Raw genomic sequence first — 17,934 nt, forward strand, 5'->3', positions numbered from 1 at the left:
ACTACATCTTTGTATTGGTCCCGCCTCATCTCAAACGTGACAATCGAACAACCTGCCATGCAGTATTTATGTTCCACAATGAAAACACCGACTTTGAAAACGTGGCAACCGTCCCGCTGTGTACAATGCACTAATTCTACACTGACAGGTCTTTGCAGCTACTGGCAATAATGGTACAAAACTGGCAAGAAAATATCAAAGCATGGAGTCAAATCTTCAGGAGATGGATCTCTAATTTCCACTGTTTGCAGGGGGGAAGGAAGAGCAGTTCAATTAAGCTTCTCTGACCCTAGAGGTTGCAGCTTTGCTTGGCCTGGATTGGGTGGGTTGGTTTTGGTTTTTGCATAGGTTTTTTTGACAAGTATCTGTGTTCCCCTCCTGTGGCTACAGAGATCATGATTTCATTCCACAGCCAGCAGGCGCAGGACAGTCTCTGCTTCAAAACAGTCCATGCTGTTTCTTCTCGTTCTGCTGCTTCCATCTGGGCATCTGGTAGAACTCATCCTTGGATCTCCCAAAGATATCGTGGAAGTCTGCATCAGACAGATAGTACTGCAGAGGAAAACGGTAGCAGAGAAACAGTCACCCTCAGTTAGTGTCTTTTGTATAGGATGAAGTTTCCACCCCTCTGCAGAATCCTAAAATTGAAGTGATGCATAGTCCTTGTGGTGCCCTCCAAAGTGCTATTGATGTACACAGTGCCACACAAGGAGTGAAGTGTGACAAGCACACACTTCCTTGCCCCACTGAGTTTACAGCATAACGGCATGTGATGGGCTGAATAGAGTAGAATTATGACGTGCCGAGAAGCATGAGGTGGAACTAGCAATTTGGAATGTGCACACACTCCGGCTTCGTTACTGCTTCCTTATGCACAATGAACTCGTAACAGCCATTATGCAGAGTGGGCGAAATTCACCCTTTTGCAGAAGTCCATACAAGGCCTATGCACCACTTAGGTACTGACTGGCAGCTCAAATAGGACTTAATTGGTGCATAGATCTCAAGCCGGCCTTTTGCACAGAGCTGAATGTCCCCCGTGGCTGAAATGCTCCCATTAAAGTTTATTGTTGTTGTTTTGTTTTGTTTTTTTAATGGAAAATGGCTATTTTGTCAAAATAGAAATTTCTATGGGACAACATTTTGGGAAGGTTTTCAGGTGAAAGTTTTCAGTAAAACCAAAAATCTTTGCTCAACCAGCTGAAATTTCCCAGTTGCTGAAAACAAAAAAAGGTTTCAAAAAGGTTTGATTTTCAGGTTTCCAATGGAAATCCAAAAAACTCTGTAGAAAACAAACAAGCGTTTTTGTTTGCACTGAAGTTTATCACAGGAGAGAAAACACTCTTTTCCTGAACAGCTCCAGTGTGAACATTAGCACAACAGGTACAGTTAGTTCTTGCAGTGTGCTGCTAACAGTTCGGCTGAAGATGGATACCCCTCTGTCAATTGCTAACAGACACGCTGTCCCCAGATGATTAAACCCTCGTGGAGCCTGGATCATGCAGGAATGGTGAACATTTATCTGCCTTTGGCTTTGGTATCTGGCAAAACATTCGGGCCAGAAGAAAAATTTTGAATGCAACCTTTGCCCAACTGAGAATGGGGTTTCATTACCATCTGTTTTCCACGGGAAAAGATCAAGTTTAGCAGAATTTTCTGCTGCGGAAAATCTAAATGAAACATTTAATTTTGTCAACAAAAAACAAAACTCTTCTTTTCATTTGGGGTCAACCTTAATCTCTGTGCCATAGTGCCTCCTGGGAGTTGTAGTTCTGGGTCCCTGGTGCCCATGTCCTATATGGGCCTTGTACCCTGGCTGGACTATAGACGTACAGAAACCTTTTATTTCAACGGAAAGTGTCAAAATGAAACATTTCCATATTTCTGAATCAATGAGTTTTGGAAACGTTTCTTCCGAGGAAAGTTTCAATATTTCACCTTTTTGTCCCAATCTGGGATGAAAACAAGTATAGAAATATTAGAATTTCCCACGAGACGGAAAGTCCAGTTTTTAATCAGCGCTACGAGACAGTCACCCTTGTGTTTAGTATGATTCTATTGTCTATCCTTCCCTCAGTTATCCAGTGCACTCCCTTAGCCTGAAGCAAAGCTTAATAAACCTAGAGAGCAACAGGTCTCACTTAGCCAATCATTTTGACTAAATTCAATGTGCAACTGGAACTGCATCAACCCAATGCTTGGACAATTCCCTTACCTCTTTTTTAGCAGGATCCACGCCTTCTGGAAGTTCATCCACTGTCTTGTTGATCAGCACCTCTCTGGGATAGGCTCCATTTCCATTGGTCATTGCCGAAACTACCGAAGGGGCATTGTTATTCTGATAGTTGCTAGTGCTGTTGACGTTGCTTTTGGGGTGTGGTTTATATGCAGGTGAAGTTCTCTCTGTTCTTGGACCAGCCGGGCTGGCAGGTTTACTGTCTGCGTTTCTCTTGTTCAGATTGGCATTGTTAAGATCCTACGGGGTACAGGAAAGTCTGTCAGTACAGTGACATTGGGCAGGTGCAATAGATCTGTGGATGACTTTGTGATTTCCTGGGATGTTTATTCCTGCCAGGGGCAGGTGGGTCTTTTCTTAGTATGCGATAAATTGGGTTAAAATATCAAAGGGGGGAATCAGGACTTATTGGCCCATTGCTAAGGACCCTCAAGCTGTAGAGAGAACTTGTAGCCCATAATATTACTCAATATAGCAGCTTCCCATCAATCATCAGACATTACATCATGGCCTTGGATCCCAGATGCAACGGTGATTGTAAACTTTATAAATATCCAGTCAATACTGCTTACAGTAACCTGACTTTTTTACTAATGATGCCTTGGCAAAGGCCCGTGTGAGCCATATAGGAAAAGGTCAGAAGTTTTCTAAATTGTCATGCTCATCTACTTCCTTTCCCCAAACTGTCGTCTCTCCCTGCATGGTTCAAAACTGGCTGTCCAGTAGCTTCTCCCTGCCCTCCTTCTAAGAGTCACACTGATCCAATCAGGGGACGGAAACAATACCATGTGACCAATCACGGCTAACCAATCCAGCTAAATTTTTTTGTTTTGCAGTAGCACCCAGGAGCCCTAGTCACATACCAGGACCCCATAGTGCCAGGTGCTGTACAAATATAGAACAAGACAAACCCTGTGGAATCCATACATTTATCATTGGTACTTGGCATCTCTTTGCCATCATTAATAGCAGTGCATAGTGCTGAGATTGCACTGCCAATACAAACTGCTCCACCAAAGATCCCTGCCCATTGTGGTTTTTTTTTTTTTTTTTTTTTTGCATATGTAACTTATATAGTGGCTGTCCAGAAGGCCAAGCCATGCCGTTAGATGCCTTTGTGCAGCTGTGGTTGAAGCCCATGGGAGCTATGTGTAGTACAGAAGGTGCAGATCATTATACCTATTTCACTGAGAGTTACACAAAGACACACAGGTCATACTTTGAGAACATACAATAACCTAGACACTGTGGCTTCACATTTCCTGCTCTAACCAGTGGTTAACATTATAAAACCCCAATAAAATAAATAATATAACAAATGGAAGAAAGGGGAAATTGATAGTAATGAGTATAAATGACATGTTAGAAACTGTAGAAAATTGATAAGGGAAGCAAAGGGACACTTGGAGAAATCTATGGCCAGCAGAGTTAAGCCCAACAAGAAGAAGTTTTTAAAATATATTAGGAACAAAAAGAATCCTGACAATGATACAGGTCCATTACAAGATGGAAATGGCACAATTATCACTAATAATTCAAAAAAGGCAGAAGTGTTCAAAATATTTCGGTTCTGTATTTGGGGGGAAAAAGATTATATACTCCCATCATATGATGATGATAACACTCTTTCCATTCCGCTAGTATCTCTGGAAGATGTTAGACAAAAACTACTACAGTTAGACATTTTAAAATCAGCAGGTCTGAATAACTTGCATCCAAGAATTTAAAAAGAACTAGCCAAGCAGCTCACTGGACCATCAACGCTGATTTTCAATAAGTCTTAGAGTACTAGGGAAGTGCAAGCAGATTGGAAGAATGCTAATGCTGAGCCAATGTTTGAAAACGGTAAACGGGATGACCCGGGTAAAATGCAGCCGGATATCAATCTCAGGCAAGATAATGAAGCAGCTGATGCATATAATTCTTAATAAAGAATTAAAGGAGGGTAATGTAATTAATACCAATCAACATGGATATCTTTTTTGATCAGATTACGTTTGGTTGATAATGGTAATAGCGTTGACATAATAGACTTCTGTAAGGCGTTTGAGTTGGTACCGCATGACATTTTGCTTAAAAGCTAGAATGATATGAAATTAACATGACACACATTAAATGGATTAAAATCTGACTAACTGATAGGTCTCAAAATGTAACTGTAAATGGGGAATTGTCATTAAGTGGTTGTTTGTCCAGTGGAGTCTCGCAGGGATCGGTTCTTGGCCCTAGGCTATTTAACACTTTTATCAATGACCTGCAAGAAAACATAAAATTATCACTAATAATGTTTGCAGATGACACAAAAATTGGGGGAGTGGTAAATAACAAAGAGTACAAGTCACTGATTCAGAGCAATGCAGATCGCTTGGTAAACTGGGTGCAAGCAAACAGTGTGCATTTTAATATGGTTAAATGTAAATGTATACATCTAGGAACAAAGACGGTAGGTTGTACTTATAAGATGGGGGACTATAAGTGACTTTGAAAAAGATTCAGGGGTTATGGTGGATAATCAAGTGAACATGAACTCCCATTGTGACTCTGTGGCCAAAGAATCTATTGCGATCCAGGGATATATAAATTAGGGAACCTTGAGTAGGAGTAGAGAGGTTATTTTACCTCTGTATTTGGCACTGGTGCAACTGCTTCTGGAATCCTGTGTCCAGTTCTGGGGCCCACAATTCAAGAAGGATGTTGATAAATTGGACACGGTTCAGAGAAGAGCCGTGAGAATGATTAAAGGATAGAAAACCTGTCTTATAGTGACTGACTCAAAGAGCTCAATCTATTCAGCTTAACAAAGAGAAGTTTAAGGGGTGACTTGATTACAGTCTATAGTTACCTACGTGGGGAACAAATATTTAATAATGAGCTCTTCAGTCTAGCAGAGAAAGGTCTAACTCGATCCAATGGCTGGAAGTTGACGCTTGACAAATTCAGACAGGAAACAAGGTGTAAATTTTCACGGTAAGAGTAATTAACCATTGAAATAATTTACCAAGGCTCGTGGTGGATTCTCCATCATTGACAATTTTAAAATCAAGATGGAATGTTTTTCTAAAAGATCTGCTCTAGGAATAGAGGGGAAAGTCTCTCGCCTGTGTTATACAGGAGGTCAGACTAGATGATCACAATGGTCCCTTCTGGCCTTGGCATCTATGACTCTTTTGTTTACCAACAGCAACTGGTCCTTTTTACTCAGGTAATAGAAACAAGCTTTTAGCCGTGGTAGCACAGGTAAAATCTAGCTGTTCCAGCTACAAGTTCTGTGTCCACTCACCACTGCGATCTCTGATATAGCAGACACATCTCCTAAGCTATTCTTCATCTCCTCGTAGGACTTCCCATCCTAAAGGTAAAGAGAGTTATAAGAATCAGACTCAGCGAAAAGGCCACTGTTATTTCAGTGAGCACATTCAAACGGCAGTTACAACGTACTCCTGCTCCTCAAACCAGCATCTAGGTCAATACCACATGAGTTGGGATGCAGAATCCCAGGAACTGCGGCTGCAAGACAGGAACCACGTGCAGCGTTGAGAGCTGCATCAGTCGCCGAGTGAATTAAGAGCTCAGGCTGCATCACTGGGTGCCATAGGATGGAGGGAAAGGCATGGTTCTTGTGTAGAATGCACTTTATACCCTTTGCTATGGCCTCCATTTATCTCCTGCCTATCTGTCAGGGGATGGGTGGGATCTGGGAACAAACACAGTGGCACAGGTCCTTGCACTGCCTCTGGGGGGTCCCCTGGGACCTGCTAGTTTTGGGATCCTAATCACCTGCCCCTTTTGCAAGGGTGGGCAAATCCCATCCCCATTGAAGAGAGAATTTGTAGTAATCCCCCACAGTGCAGAATTGCAGCAATTCCCCATCCCCTGGACAGGAATAACCAGTGTAGGGGAACCACATGGCCCTGAAAGCCATAGGGATGCCAACTCTCATGGCATCTGGTGTTTTCCTTAAAGCCCCAGCTCCTGGAGTCATGGGATTATGTGAGAATCTCAGCTGTCATTTAAAAAATAAAGTTTTTAGCTTTTGTAGTTGCCAGGAAAAGCTTGAAAATATATGATTCCTAAAGACTCCAACACCACCAGAAGGCAAATAAAAAGAACCCAAGATTTATTACTTTTTACAATCTTATGATTTTTAAGCCAATCTCATGATTTTGAATGCTTGGGTTTAGCTGAAGCTATTTGTAGTTTTCCCCCATTTCACTTACCAATATCTCTTCAACACTACTCAATTTCACTTGCTATTTCTACTCCATTCATGTGCACTCTATCGCCATCAGGTGGCTGGAGTCTGGCTTCACAGCATTGGAGGGCAGTGTTTCAGCAAGATTGTGTTCAATTAATTAAAAAACCGAAACAATCTGCTTTTATGAAAACTTAAAAACACGACAACAGACAATCCTCTGAACAATCTAGATGTTGGGCCTAAATTGCTTGTCTTTAATGAGAGCTAGGCAAGTTTGGAATCCGGGTTTCAGGATTTGGGGTTTTGATTAAAATATTCATATTTTCAACTATATAATGTATTTCCCCCCCCAAAATTTGCATTTAATTGAAAAGCAATTTATTAAAGCAACTGTTTCACTTAGTTCTATTTGTGATGCACCCCAAATGACATTCTCACTAATTTTTATGCTACACACAGTAGAGAATACGTAGACCCCTACCTACTGATACTTCTATGCAATATATATATATTCATTCAGACAGACAAGACACACAGATTTCCCAGTAACTTACGCTCCACTTATACGGATCCCAAGCACTGAACCAGCCTGTGAAGGTTAGTGGTTCATAGCCTTGCTTCACCATTATTATTGGTGTTGCTAAATCTCTTCCAGCTGGATGGGTCTTCAGATAGTCTTTGGCTGAGGAAATAGCCTCATTTCTTTCATATGTATTGGAGGTTTTGCCAATCCAAAGGAAAATCTACAGTGGGAGAAGGGAGAAGACAAGTGAATGGTAAGAACCACTGGAGATCTGGATGGTTAGTCTCCCTCCCTATTGATAATTGTGATAATCGGATATCAGAGCAAGGCACATGACTGGGGCAAAGCACAACGAACCCACTTTGTTGGTAGTTCGCTGCACCGGTCAAATTATTTCCTGGAACCAAATTATATATTAAATGATGGTCTGGCAGGTGTCCTGAGAAGCATGTGTAGCACCATATAAGCGGGTACCATATAATGCTGGCCTCAGCGGCAAAGTGGGTTCCCAGATGGCACCGCTCAGGGCTAGAAAATATGCAGTGGGCTCATTCGTCAGTCACAAAAAATGCCGTTAGTCACTCTAGAGCTGGTTCTAAACCAAGAACCAAGCAATCAGCCTCTTCAGGATGTCAGGTTCTGATTGGAATGGCTGGTTCTGAAACTGTCCTTGTGACTTTGATTCTGGATTGACTCCGAAGTCAGACAGGGCCTGTTTTCCCGCTCTCTGCACAGCAGTAAGAATATGAGGAAACCACACAGGACTCCAAATGACTACACTGATTAACTATGTACAGACATACAAGGTCGAGCTACCTATGTACATTGTGGCTCTGGCAGGGTTCTGTTGTCTACAACTATAGAAGACTGGGAGGCTGCACTAGAAGAATACTATCTAATTCCTACACACCACATCCGACTTGGTTCTGAAACAGCAGACAGCCCGTGCGAGCAGCACTCCAGGGGTATGTCTACAATGCAGCTGAGAGTGAGCATCCCAGCCTGGGTTGACAGACTCGCCCTAGGTCCTCTTGAGCTAGTAGACTAAAAACAGCAACATGGACGATGCAGCAATGGCTAGCCACTCACGTCCTAGCCCGCACAGCCCCTGGTCCAAGCTCAGGTGGCTAGCCCAAACCACAGGCCATGCGGCAATGCCCACACTGCTGTTTTTCTCTCGCTAGCTTGGTACAGAATTAGTGAGAGTCTCATAGGCTTTACGGTCAGACGGGACTGTCATGCTCATCTAGACTGACCTCCTGCACATGGCAGGCCCCAGAACCACACCTCCCACGCCTGTAATACACCCAGAACCTCTGGCTGAGTTACTGAAGTCCTCAAATCCTGGCTTAAGACTTCAGGTTACAGAGAATTCACCATTTACACAAGTTTAAACCTGCAAGTGACCCGTGACCCATGCTGCAGAGGAAGACAAAACCCCTCCAGGGTCTCTGCCAATCTGACCTGGCCGAAAATTCCTTCCCAACCCCAAATATGCCCATCAGTTAGACTCTGAGCATGTGGGCAAGACCCACCAACCAGGCACCAGGGAAAGAATTCTCTGTAGTAAATCAGAGCCCTCCCAATCTAGTGTCCCATCACTGGCTGTTGGAGATATTTGCGGCCAGCAGTCAGAGATCGGCTACATGCCCTTGTAGGCAGTCTCACATCATACCATCTCCTCCATAAACTTACCAAGCTCAGTCTTGAAGCCAGTTAGGTGTTTTGCCCCCACTGCTCCCCTTGCAAGCTTGTTGATGTCTACTTGAGTCTACCTGCTCCCGTCCCAGCAGCAGTGGAGACATCCGCTAATGTCCAATGCAGTCAAACCCAAATCCTAGCGCTGGTCTGGCCTAGAACTCAAACCTAATCTGGAGTCAGAGCTGAGTGCTCAGTTTTCAGTCCAACTCTACTCCCTTCTGTCCCCTAAAATTTGGGGCAGGCTTTGATCACTGACTGTAGCACACGGAAGAGGATTTGGGGATGGGGCGAGCGCATCAGTGACACTAACTGATTAGCAGTGTGACAAAGAGAACACATCCCTATACATGTGTTGGCAAAGCTTTGCCTATGGGGCACCAGAACCATCACCCAGCCCCGCTGTGAATAGCTGCTTGTATATGCTCAGTGCAATCCCACAGTAGGCAGAGGATTCTCAGAATTGCACCGTAATTCCCTTCCTCCTGGCAGGGCACCTAGGAAGCTGCAAGAGCAACATCTAACCAAACCCCCAGAGCCTGAGCTCAGTGGAGCCGACACGTACTGCTTAGAGTGAGAGGTCAGTCTAGATGGTCTAGTGGACCCGTCTGGCCTTAAAAGCTACTGGATTTTAGTACAGGCTTTGCCACTGATCTCAAGGAATTTGGGAGCTGAGCTCCCTCAGGCCCCTTTGAAAATCCCAGGCATGGTGCCTGTTTCTTATCCGCCGAATGGGTCTAACACTGTAATTTCTCTTCAGGGCAGCGTGGCCTAGTGGCTAGAGCACTGCCCTGGGACTCAGGAGACCTGGGTTGTATTCCCAGCCTGCTGGCTGACTTTGGGCTGACTTTGCCTCTCAGTGCCTCAGTTTCCCCACCCGATCTTCTAATGAGACTGAGCTCCTTTGTAAAGCGCTTTGATATGTTGGCTGGAAAGTGTTGCAAAAGTGCTAGGTATTATTAATTACGCTGGCCTACGTTACTGGGGTGTTGTGTAAATATTGGCAAAGCACTTTGAGATCCTGGATGGAAGATGCGGTTCTGAATTTCATGCTGAATACTGTATTAAAATAAGTCAAGCCAACAAAAGTGCACAGCTCCCATTACGGGGGGGAGGGGGAGAGAGGAGGGAATTCCACTGACCTCTTCCCAAGTGTCTAGTAACATGACATCATCTTCATCCAAGTCATCCTGGCAGAAGCCCACCACTTCCGTCATGATAAACCGCCCTGTCTGGTTGGAGCACTCAAACAGGCGGGGCTGGTATCGGACAGTTGGCTCTTGGAATCTTGGCAGGACGAGAAGAACCAGGAAATGTGAAATCTTTTCCCATGTTTGAGTCCAACATGCATTGCAGACACTAGTTGTGGCCACTAGGGGTCAAACTTGTACATGGCAACACCCATCAGCTGTGATGAAAGCTGGCAGGTTAGGGGGGAGAGGGGAAAGGAGTTGCTGGAATCTTTTTGGGAGTTGATCCCAAGGGTTCAGAACCCCTTTCACCCCCACCAAAAGTCAAAGCAAAATTCCACCCGAACCACCAAGATGTGGCCTGCTTTCAAGTTGAAGCCACATGAACCCACCAGGTTTTAAATAGCTCCCGCGGAGACCTGTTACCTTGCCCAGACTCAGCTTAGGTGGAATGGAGAGGTTAAGTTTGCTCCAAACAGGTTTAGCTTCCTGAAACTTCCTGCGTCCCAGGCAAACGTTTGTAACAGTCAAACCGATCGGAGCATTCACACAGCCCTTCTTCTCAGCTCCGACAGAGGAACCCAAGCCTCAGACCAGTTCAGAACAGGATTTCAACCCCCGTTCCCCGAGAAGGGCCAGACCCAGTGCCCATTGGGGTGAATGGAAGTCTTTGCATGGACTTCACTGGGCATTGGGTCACATCCAGAGCTTGGGGATGCTCTGATCTGGGATTCCGTGTTGGCCCATTCTAGTGAGGGGGCCGAGTTTGGAAATCCTTACCCCGTCTTCCTGCAAAGACCTGACTCTCTGCTTAGTTACAGCTGTGCAAGCCCACTGCAGCCCTTAAAGAATTACCTCTTGTCACTGGCATAGGGGGCTTTTCCTCCCAGTGCTGCCCAGAACTCCACCGGCTCTTGCCCCTCCAGAATGGTCTGCTTGTCCCGTTTGGAGACGATGTTGGCCACTATCTTCGCCATCTCTCTCTCATCCCCGCTGCAACCCTGCACAAGATTAGAGGGGTTCAGGAGGGGCCTGGCAGAATAGACCTGTGAGCTGATGGTCTGTACATCACTTCCCTCTTCTGGAGAGAACTAGAGCTGCCCAAATGTTTGGGATTATTTCCCCCCTCCAGTGGCTGGGCCAATAAGGGGATGTGTCAATTCTGCAGGGAGAGATTCTTTCCTCTTGCACGCGGCAGAGATGTCAGTCGTTGTTACGACTGTCGTTTGCAGTCATCTAGGCCCAGACCCTCAAAGGCATTTAGGCACCTAACTCCCATCAATTTCTCAGTACCTTTGAGGATCTGGGCCCTAGGGACCGATTCTCCCAGTGGACTCATTGAAACTGATGGGACTGCTCGCGTAACGAGGTACCAGTCGACAGGAGTGAGGGTGGCGGAATTGGGCCTTGTATCAACATTGTGCTGCTCCTTTCATCTGCTCGCTTACCTTCCCACACCACAGGTAGCAGACCTGGTTGGTCGTGAGCAGGAAGACGTCGTTGGAGTTGAGGGAGGAGGCCCGGGCTGGCACCTCGATGGTTTTGGTGTTGATCTCATCAGTACCTCTCACTTGGAAGAGACGGACCATGGGCTCGGGCTCGTTATTCTGTGCGCGACTCGTGCCTCCCTACAAAAATCCAGATCGTGTCATGAGGTATGGTGGGTGCGAAAGCCCAAGAGGCCTCTGGTGAGAAGAGCAGACTCGGGTGTCTTGCCCTTAAAAGCTGCCAGAATGGAGGGATCAAGGGTCCGATCCAAAGCCCACTGGACTCCCTGGGAGCCTCTCTGCTCCTTCAGCAGTCTTTGGCTCAGGCCTCAAATCTCCCACCAGGAAGACAGCCAGCATGCTACATGCCTGCTGTGGGCATTTGCCAGTAACACAGGGGCAGGAATGGGGAAGGCCGAGGAGGGAATCTCCAGCCTGCCTTGCAGAGCGGGAAGAAGCTGTTTCCCTGACTAAGCACCTTGTGCAGAAGGCAGTGCCCCAAGCACGGTGCTCTGTGCTATAGGTCAGTACAGGCGCTTTTTTCAAAGTGAAGCTGCTCACCTTTCCCTTGCCTCTTGCCTTCCCTGGCCCTGTGCTATTGGCCATAGCCTGTTGTAAAACTAGGCAAATCTCTAGATGAGTTGATGTAGCCCCTGGAAGATCTCTCCGTACCCCTAGTTGAGAACCACTGAGCCACGACACAGACTTGCTGTGTAACCAGGGGCAAGCCAGCTAATGAGCAATGCTCAGTGTTGGCCTAACTCTGCTTCCAGCAAAGCCAAGCGTTAGGCCAGCACTGAGCAACCTCGGGCTCTCCCCGTGCCTCCATTTAATCTGTCACTCGTGACGCAGGGCCCAGGAGCCCCAAGCAGGCTTAGCTGTAACTAGAGAACCTATGAAACAGGCTAACACTTCACAGTCATGTGGCAGGGACAAGGCTTGCAGGGGACTTTGAGGCTGGATACTGGAAGATGCTGTCGGACAGCCTACGAACATTTGCTGTGATTTACGACAATACGTCTTGTGTTTAATTCCGCAAAGCCTCCGGGGATAGAATTTGAATGCACGACACTGTACAAAATAATTAGAATCTAGAGATGGAAAAGATCTGAGGGCTTAATCTAGTCCAGTCTAGCCCCGTTCCCTATGAGATATTTACTAGTGCTTTGCTCAGCCTCGTTTGAAACGTGCCAGGTGGAGAGGGGAAGCATGCCCAGTGGTTTTTCAGTTCCCTGCGCTGTCACAGACTTCCTGCGTGTGACCTTGGGCAAGTCACTTAGCCTCTCTGTGCCTCAGTTGCCCCTCTGCAAAATGAAGATAATAGCCCTGCCCTCCTCCTCACAGGGAGGTTGAGAGGTTAAATCCATTAACAACTGAGCAGGGCTCAGATATTATCTCAACAGGGGCTGAATAAGTTCCTACGACAGAAGTATGGGTTTCCAGCACTTCTGTTTGGGCTGTGTCATAGTATTCCAAGAGACCTGTCAGGCTATTTCAGTCTAAACAGTCCCATTCCTCCTGGGAATGCCCCCATCTACCATCTTAAACAGTTCCTCTTCCTTCCTGGTGTAAGCTCTGCCTACGCGGCGTGGTGCTCGGTCCCTCTCTTAGTGACGGCTGGGCTAGTTAGAAATTGATCTGCTGGTTGCAGGTTTGGCTAACAGAGGGGTGTCTTTCAGCTCAGGCAGCAGGGGCTCGTGCACTAAGATCCAGAGGTCCCAGGTGTGACCCTCATCACCGACCACCCACCTAAGGGCATCAGCGTTCTGGAGTCAAAGTCGTTATTACCTCATAAATAATCAGGCTGCCCTTAAAGATGGCAAGGAAGTGCTGAGGCTCCCTGCCCATCGTCACTCGAACCTGCACCGGCTCGTTCCCGTACTTTTTGTCCAGCTCCACGGCGTTGAATGCGCAGGCAGTGATTTCATCCACGGACGCATGGCGGCCCTAGGATCGAAGGAGAGATACCTGATATCGCTGGTCAGGAGATGCTAAGCGCACGGAATGTTTCATAGTTACAAACAGCCCCAGGCACTCAAACATAATGAGGCAGGATCCCAACAAGACATGAGATTTAAAAAATAATCCATGTGGGATTCTTTTGATTTGGTTTTTGGTCTTGGAGCCTTTAGGGTTCATGTTTTCATGAGGGATAGAAAATATTTTTTAAAAAAGTGAAAGCCGAGATTCCCATTCCCGTGACTCACGCCCTGGGGCTGTGAAGAACATCATGAAGTATTGCAAGATTTGCTATCAAATCACGAGAGTCAGCAACACTGCCACTGCGGGTTATGGCAGTGGAGAAAAACCACAGGCCTGAGTCTCCACTTCCTTGCATCTTGTATCGTCATGTACCCCTCTGCAAAGCGAGGGTGCCTGAAGCCACCTCTGGGGTGGAGTGCGGCAGCCGGCCACACGCTCCGCATTCACTTGGCGCACAAGCAAAGGGTTACACAAGGTGCGAGGTCCGCCAGGTCTACCAGATTTATGAAAAGTGTGTGCGCGTTGGGGAATGGTAATTCTTTTGGGCCAATCCTTGCTGTTGCTTTGACAAAATGCAGGTCATTCAAGTGAAACCTTCTGCCCCATCTGCCAGAGGAAAACATCTGTAGTCCTCGCAGGCCTGGGACAGTACAGAACATTTCCTGATGGACAGCATGGTGGCAAATGCTATACCTCCAAAGGGTAGCGTGCCCCACCCCTTTCCAAGCTCTACCATGCTTTTCAGCAGCCTCTGATTGTCTCAGGGCAGCAGTGTGTTTATGGCTTCCTTTCAGACAGCCTTGGCTGGGCTCACATTTGGAGGAACTGCAGTAGAAGGCAGTGCTGCCACTCGCAGCCTGATTCGATCATACCCTTCAGTGCAGGGCCGGCTCTGGCTTTTGGGCTGCCCCAAGCAAAAAACAAACAAACAAACAATGATCTGTGCGCCGGAGCGCGGGTGCAGGAGGACCGGCTAGCGGGGGGAGGAGGGGGAAGGAGCGGGCAGGAGAGAGAGAGATGGGGGGCGGCCAGGGCTACAGCGGGGTGCTGCCACGCGGCCCCTCCCGCCACGCCGCCTGCCGCGAGGGCTCCACTCCGGTCGGCGGGGAGGGAAGGACGCGGGCTGCCCTGCCGGGCTTGCTGCAGGGTGCTCCCATCCTCCGCGCCGCCGCCCCCTACAGGGCGGCCGGAGCGGAACAACAACAACAACAAAAAAGCGGCCGTGCCACCCTAGGATTGGGCGGAATGCCGCCTCGAACAATCTGCCGCCCCAAGCACCAGCTTGCTCGGCTGGTGCCTGGAGCCGGCCCTGCTTCAGTGAAACATGCTAGTCCTCCATGTGGAAGGATGCAGAAGGTCCCACCACTGGCTCAACTGGGGTTCAAAAGAGCAGGACAGAGCCAAAGATGCTGGGCTTTCCAAAGAGCGAGTGAGCGTTTGGGGGTTGGGTTATTTTTGTATTTTCTTCGGTTCTGAGCTTCTATCAATTATATCCAGCCCTTCCCTGCTTGCCTTTTACTTACTTGCCACATATAGATAATGTAATGAGTTCTGCCCGAGGTCAGGTACGTATAGAGGACCAGGTAACAATCTCCTCCGTAGAACTGCCCGTAAGTCCTGGGATCCACTGGTTGCATGTGCAGATCCTCAATCCTCCACACCTGCATAGAAACCGCCTGGTCAGAAAGGTGGATTTTGCATGTGCAAATGTGAGCGGGTGTAAATATACCCAAGCCACTTCTTCAGGGGCCCACTGAAGTTCAGGCCTGTAGGCTCTATATCAAATGCCCACTTCACCGCTATGTTACTCCAGTTTTGGCTGCGTGAGTCCACTGATTTCCTCAGCCCATTCTATCAGCGCGTTCTCGGCTGCTAACAACGCGCAGTGCCTTACCTGAGCTAGACGAACAAACCTGCTGACTCCTTTGCATCACTGATCAAAAGACCATAGGGTAAGATGTCCCTCCTCCCCCCCAAAGAATATCTGGGGGAGAGGGGATTTATAATAGCTCTTCTGAATAGTCACAGCATTCTGGGAGTTCGTTCTGGCTGCAGCCACACTGCCTTAGGGCAGATCTGCACAGCAGTTGTATGTAAAAATGGCAGAGGCTTGGAAATATGCCAAGGACTGCAACCCACGTAAGAGAAAAGTGATTTGGAAAGTGATTGCTCACCTCAACTTTCCCGGAGGCATCATCTGCCATTCTCTGTTCTGCAGCTAGCTCTGGTCTGGCATGTAACTGAGAGACATCAAATTTCACTTGCTCCACCTTGGCTGTACACATATGCAGAATACATGTTAACCAAACCGTATGAACATACAGTTTAAGTACTGTCAAGTGCCCCATATTTACACACAATTATAACATACATGAGAAAAATCCTGGCTTGTAATGATCTGAAAACCATCATATCATGAGTAAGTAGACACAACAAATCCTGCATGTTGACAGGGGTTAGACTAGATGACCCTTGTGGTCCCTTCTAAACCTATGGTTCTATGATTCAAAGTACACGTCTATTGTTGATGGAGCTTGGGTGTTCTATTGTTGACCTCCTAAGAGGCCAATAATAATAGAATTACTCAATCACATTGTATATTCAAAAAGTACACCCTGATTGGCTCCAATGAGTTCCATTCAAAGTATTATTCACCTAGAGTGACCAGACAGCAATTGTGAAAAATCGGGACGGGGGTGGGGGGGGTGGGGGTAATAGGCACCTATATAAGTTAAAGTCCCAAATATCGGGACTGTACCTATAAAATTGGGACATCTGGTCACCCTATATTCACCTCCCAAACAAACAATTCATGATAATTTCCTCCTTTTAAATGTTATTTTCAAAAGGAAAAATGGTTAAATTTCTGGAGGTAATGAGGGGAGACAGACAATGATGAAGACATCCAATATCTATGTAACTACGCATATTCACTTCACGTTTCTGTCAACATCCAGGTCTGTTGTCCCTCAGCTCAACATTTTCCCTTTTGGAACAATACACCGTAACATTCACCTCAACAAAAGCCAGTGAGCCAAATTCTGCTCACGCTTATACTAGTGTAAATCCAGAACAAGCCCATTAACTTCAATGGAGTCAGATTTATGCCAGTATAAATTATTAGATTCATAGTTACTGATTTCTGAAGTTAAAAGGGTTTTTTTTGTAAATATTTGTGATTCGTTTCCTGATTTCTTGATTGCCACAGTTTACATTTGACATAGCGGACGGTTTCGCTATTTTATTATGTAAGCGTTCAGTATCAGCAATTTTTGTTATTGCTAAATTGCTGAATCCTTTCTATTTTACCAAAGAAGATGGAAGATACGTGGTTATGGAAGAATGGGCAATCAGGCTTTAAAGGTACTGAAGGTTTGAAACAATCAGTGTAAAAGATATTCTTTGGGCATCATTTTTCATAAGGAAAGCAGACAGAACTCAAAATCAATGACAATAAAGCACGCTAAATGTCAGCCACTGCTGGCTTGGAGGATTCACAGATTCCAAGGCCAGAAGGGACCATTGTGATCATCTGGTCTGGCCTCCTCTATAACGCAGGCCAGAGACCTTCCCCCACATAATTCCCAGAGCATCTCTTTCAAAAACATCCAATCTTGATTCTAAAATGATCAGTGATGGAGAAGCCACCATGACCCTACGTAAATTATTCCAATGGTTAATTACACTCACTGTTAAAAACTTACGCCTTATTTCCAGTCTGAATTTCTCTAGCTACAACTTCCAGCCGTTGGATCATGGTAGACCTTTCTCTGCTAGATTGATGAGCTCATTATCAAATATTTGTTCCCCATGGAGGTACTTATTGGCTGTAATAAAGTCATCCCTTAACCTTCTCTTTGTTAAGCTAAATAGATTGAGCTCCGGGAGTCTATAGCTATAAGGCATGTTGTCTAATCCTTTAATTATTCTTATGGCTCTTCTCTGAACCCTCTCCAATTTATCAGCATCATTCTTGATGATCTCACCAATCTTGCTAGTTGTGTAGACTTTGCCAAGCCCTTGAGTTTCCTCCTTTTCTGTCCACCTCTTGAAGAGCTGTTTAAACATTGCCGACTCTGCGCCGTCATTCACCACTTCCACGTTGGTGGTAGCAGAATAACCCTTGGCTTGGATAAAACCCTGTGGGGGGATTCCAAAAGGACTTCACTTAGCTCATACCAATCTCTGTACAGAAGTACAACTGGACTGAATGTTGCCTGGACCTACACCAACCCCGCTGATCCAAATACCCCCAAAACCCTTAAGAGGTTTGGAATGTGAATCCCTGAGCTGGACCTAAATTTTGTAACTGGCCTTTATAATACAAGGCTGCACCAAAAATCCAGATCTAGACACCCACAAACTCTGAGATATACAATATCCAGGACTGACCAGGGCAGCATGGGCCCATGTCTGGTTAGGAATGGCCCCCCTTTCTCCCTGCTTCATAGATATATAGAGCTCCTGATGAGCCACCAGGAGTTGAGAGGAAGAATGATCCAGTGTTTTGGGTGTCAGCCTGGGGCTTGGTAGACCCACGTTCAATTCTTTGCCCTACTACGGATTTCCTGTGTGACCCTGGGTGAGTCACTTAGCCTCTCTGTGCTGCAGTTCCTCATGTA

At 46.3% G+C, this 17,934-nt stretch overlaps 1 protein-coding gene across 1 annotated transcript in view; it reads right to left on the bottom strand.

Annotated features, from left to right (window-relative positions):
• Positions 1-438: 438 nt before the first annotated feature.
• The window catches only part of VILL (villin like), a 37,444-nt gene continuing 19,948 nt past the window's right edge, over positions 439-17,934 (bottom strand). The window contains exons 9-19 of the mRNA XM_065398049.1: positions 17,299-17,452; positions 15,487-15,587; positions 14,836-14,973; positions 13,118-13,276; positions 11,291-11,470; positions 10,698-10,843; positions 9,795-9,939; positions 6,986-7,174; positions 5,517-5,585; positions 2,216-2,476; positions 439-552 (exon numbers count right to left, since the gene is read on the bottom strand). Of these exons, the coding sequence (XP_065254121.1) occupies positions 439-552; positions 2,216-2,476; positions 5,517-5,585; positions 6,986-7,174; positions 9,795-9,939; positions 10,698-10,843; positions 11,291-11,470; positions 13,118-13,276; positions 14,836-14,973; positions 15,487-15,587; positions 17,299-17,452 (1,656 nt within the window). The remainder of the gene's footprint in view (positions 553-2,215; positions 2,477-5,516; positions 5,586-6,985; positions 7,175-9,794; positions 9,940-10,697; positions 10,844-11,290; positions 11,471-13,117; positions 13,277-14,835; positions 14,974-15,486; positions 15,588-17,298; positions 17,453-17,934) is intronic.

Source organism: Emys orbicularis, chromosome 2 (genome assembly GCF_028017835.1).
Source record: "Emys orbicularis isolate rEmyOrb1 chromosome 2, rEmyOrb1.hap1, whole genome shotgun sequence".
NCBI classification, from domain to species: Eukaryota; Metazoa; Chordata; order Testudines; family Emydidae; genus Emys; species Emys orbicularis.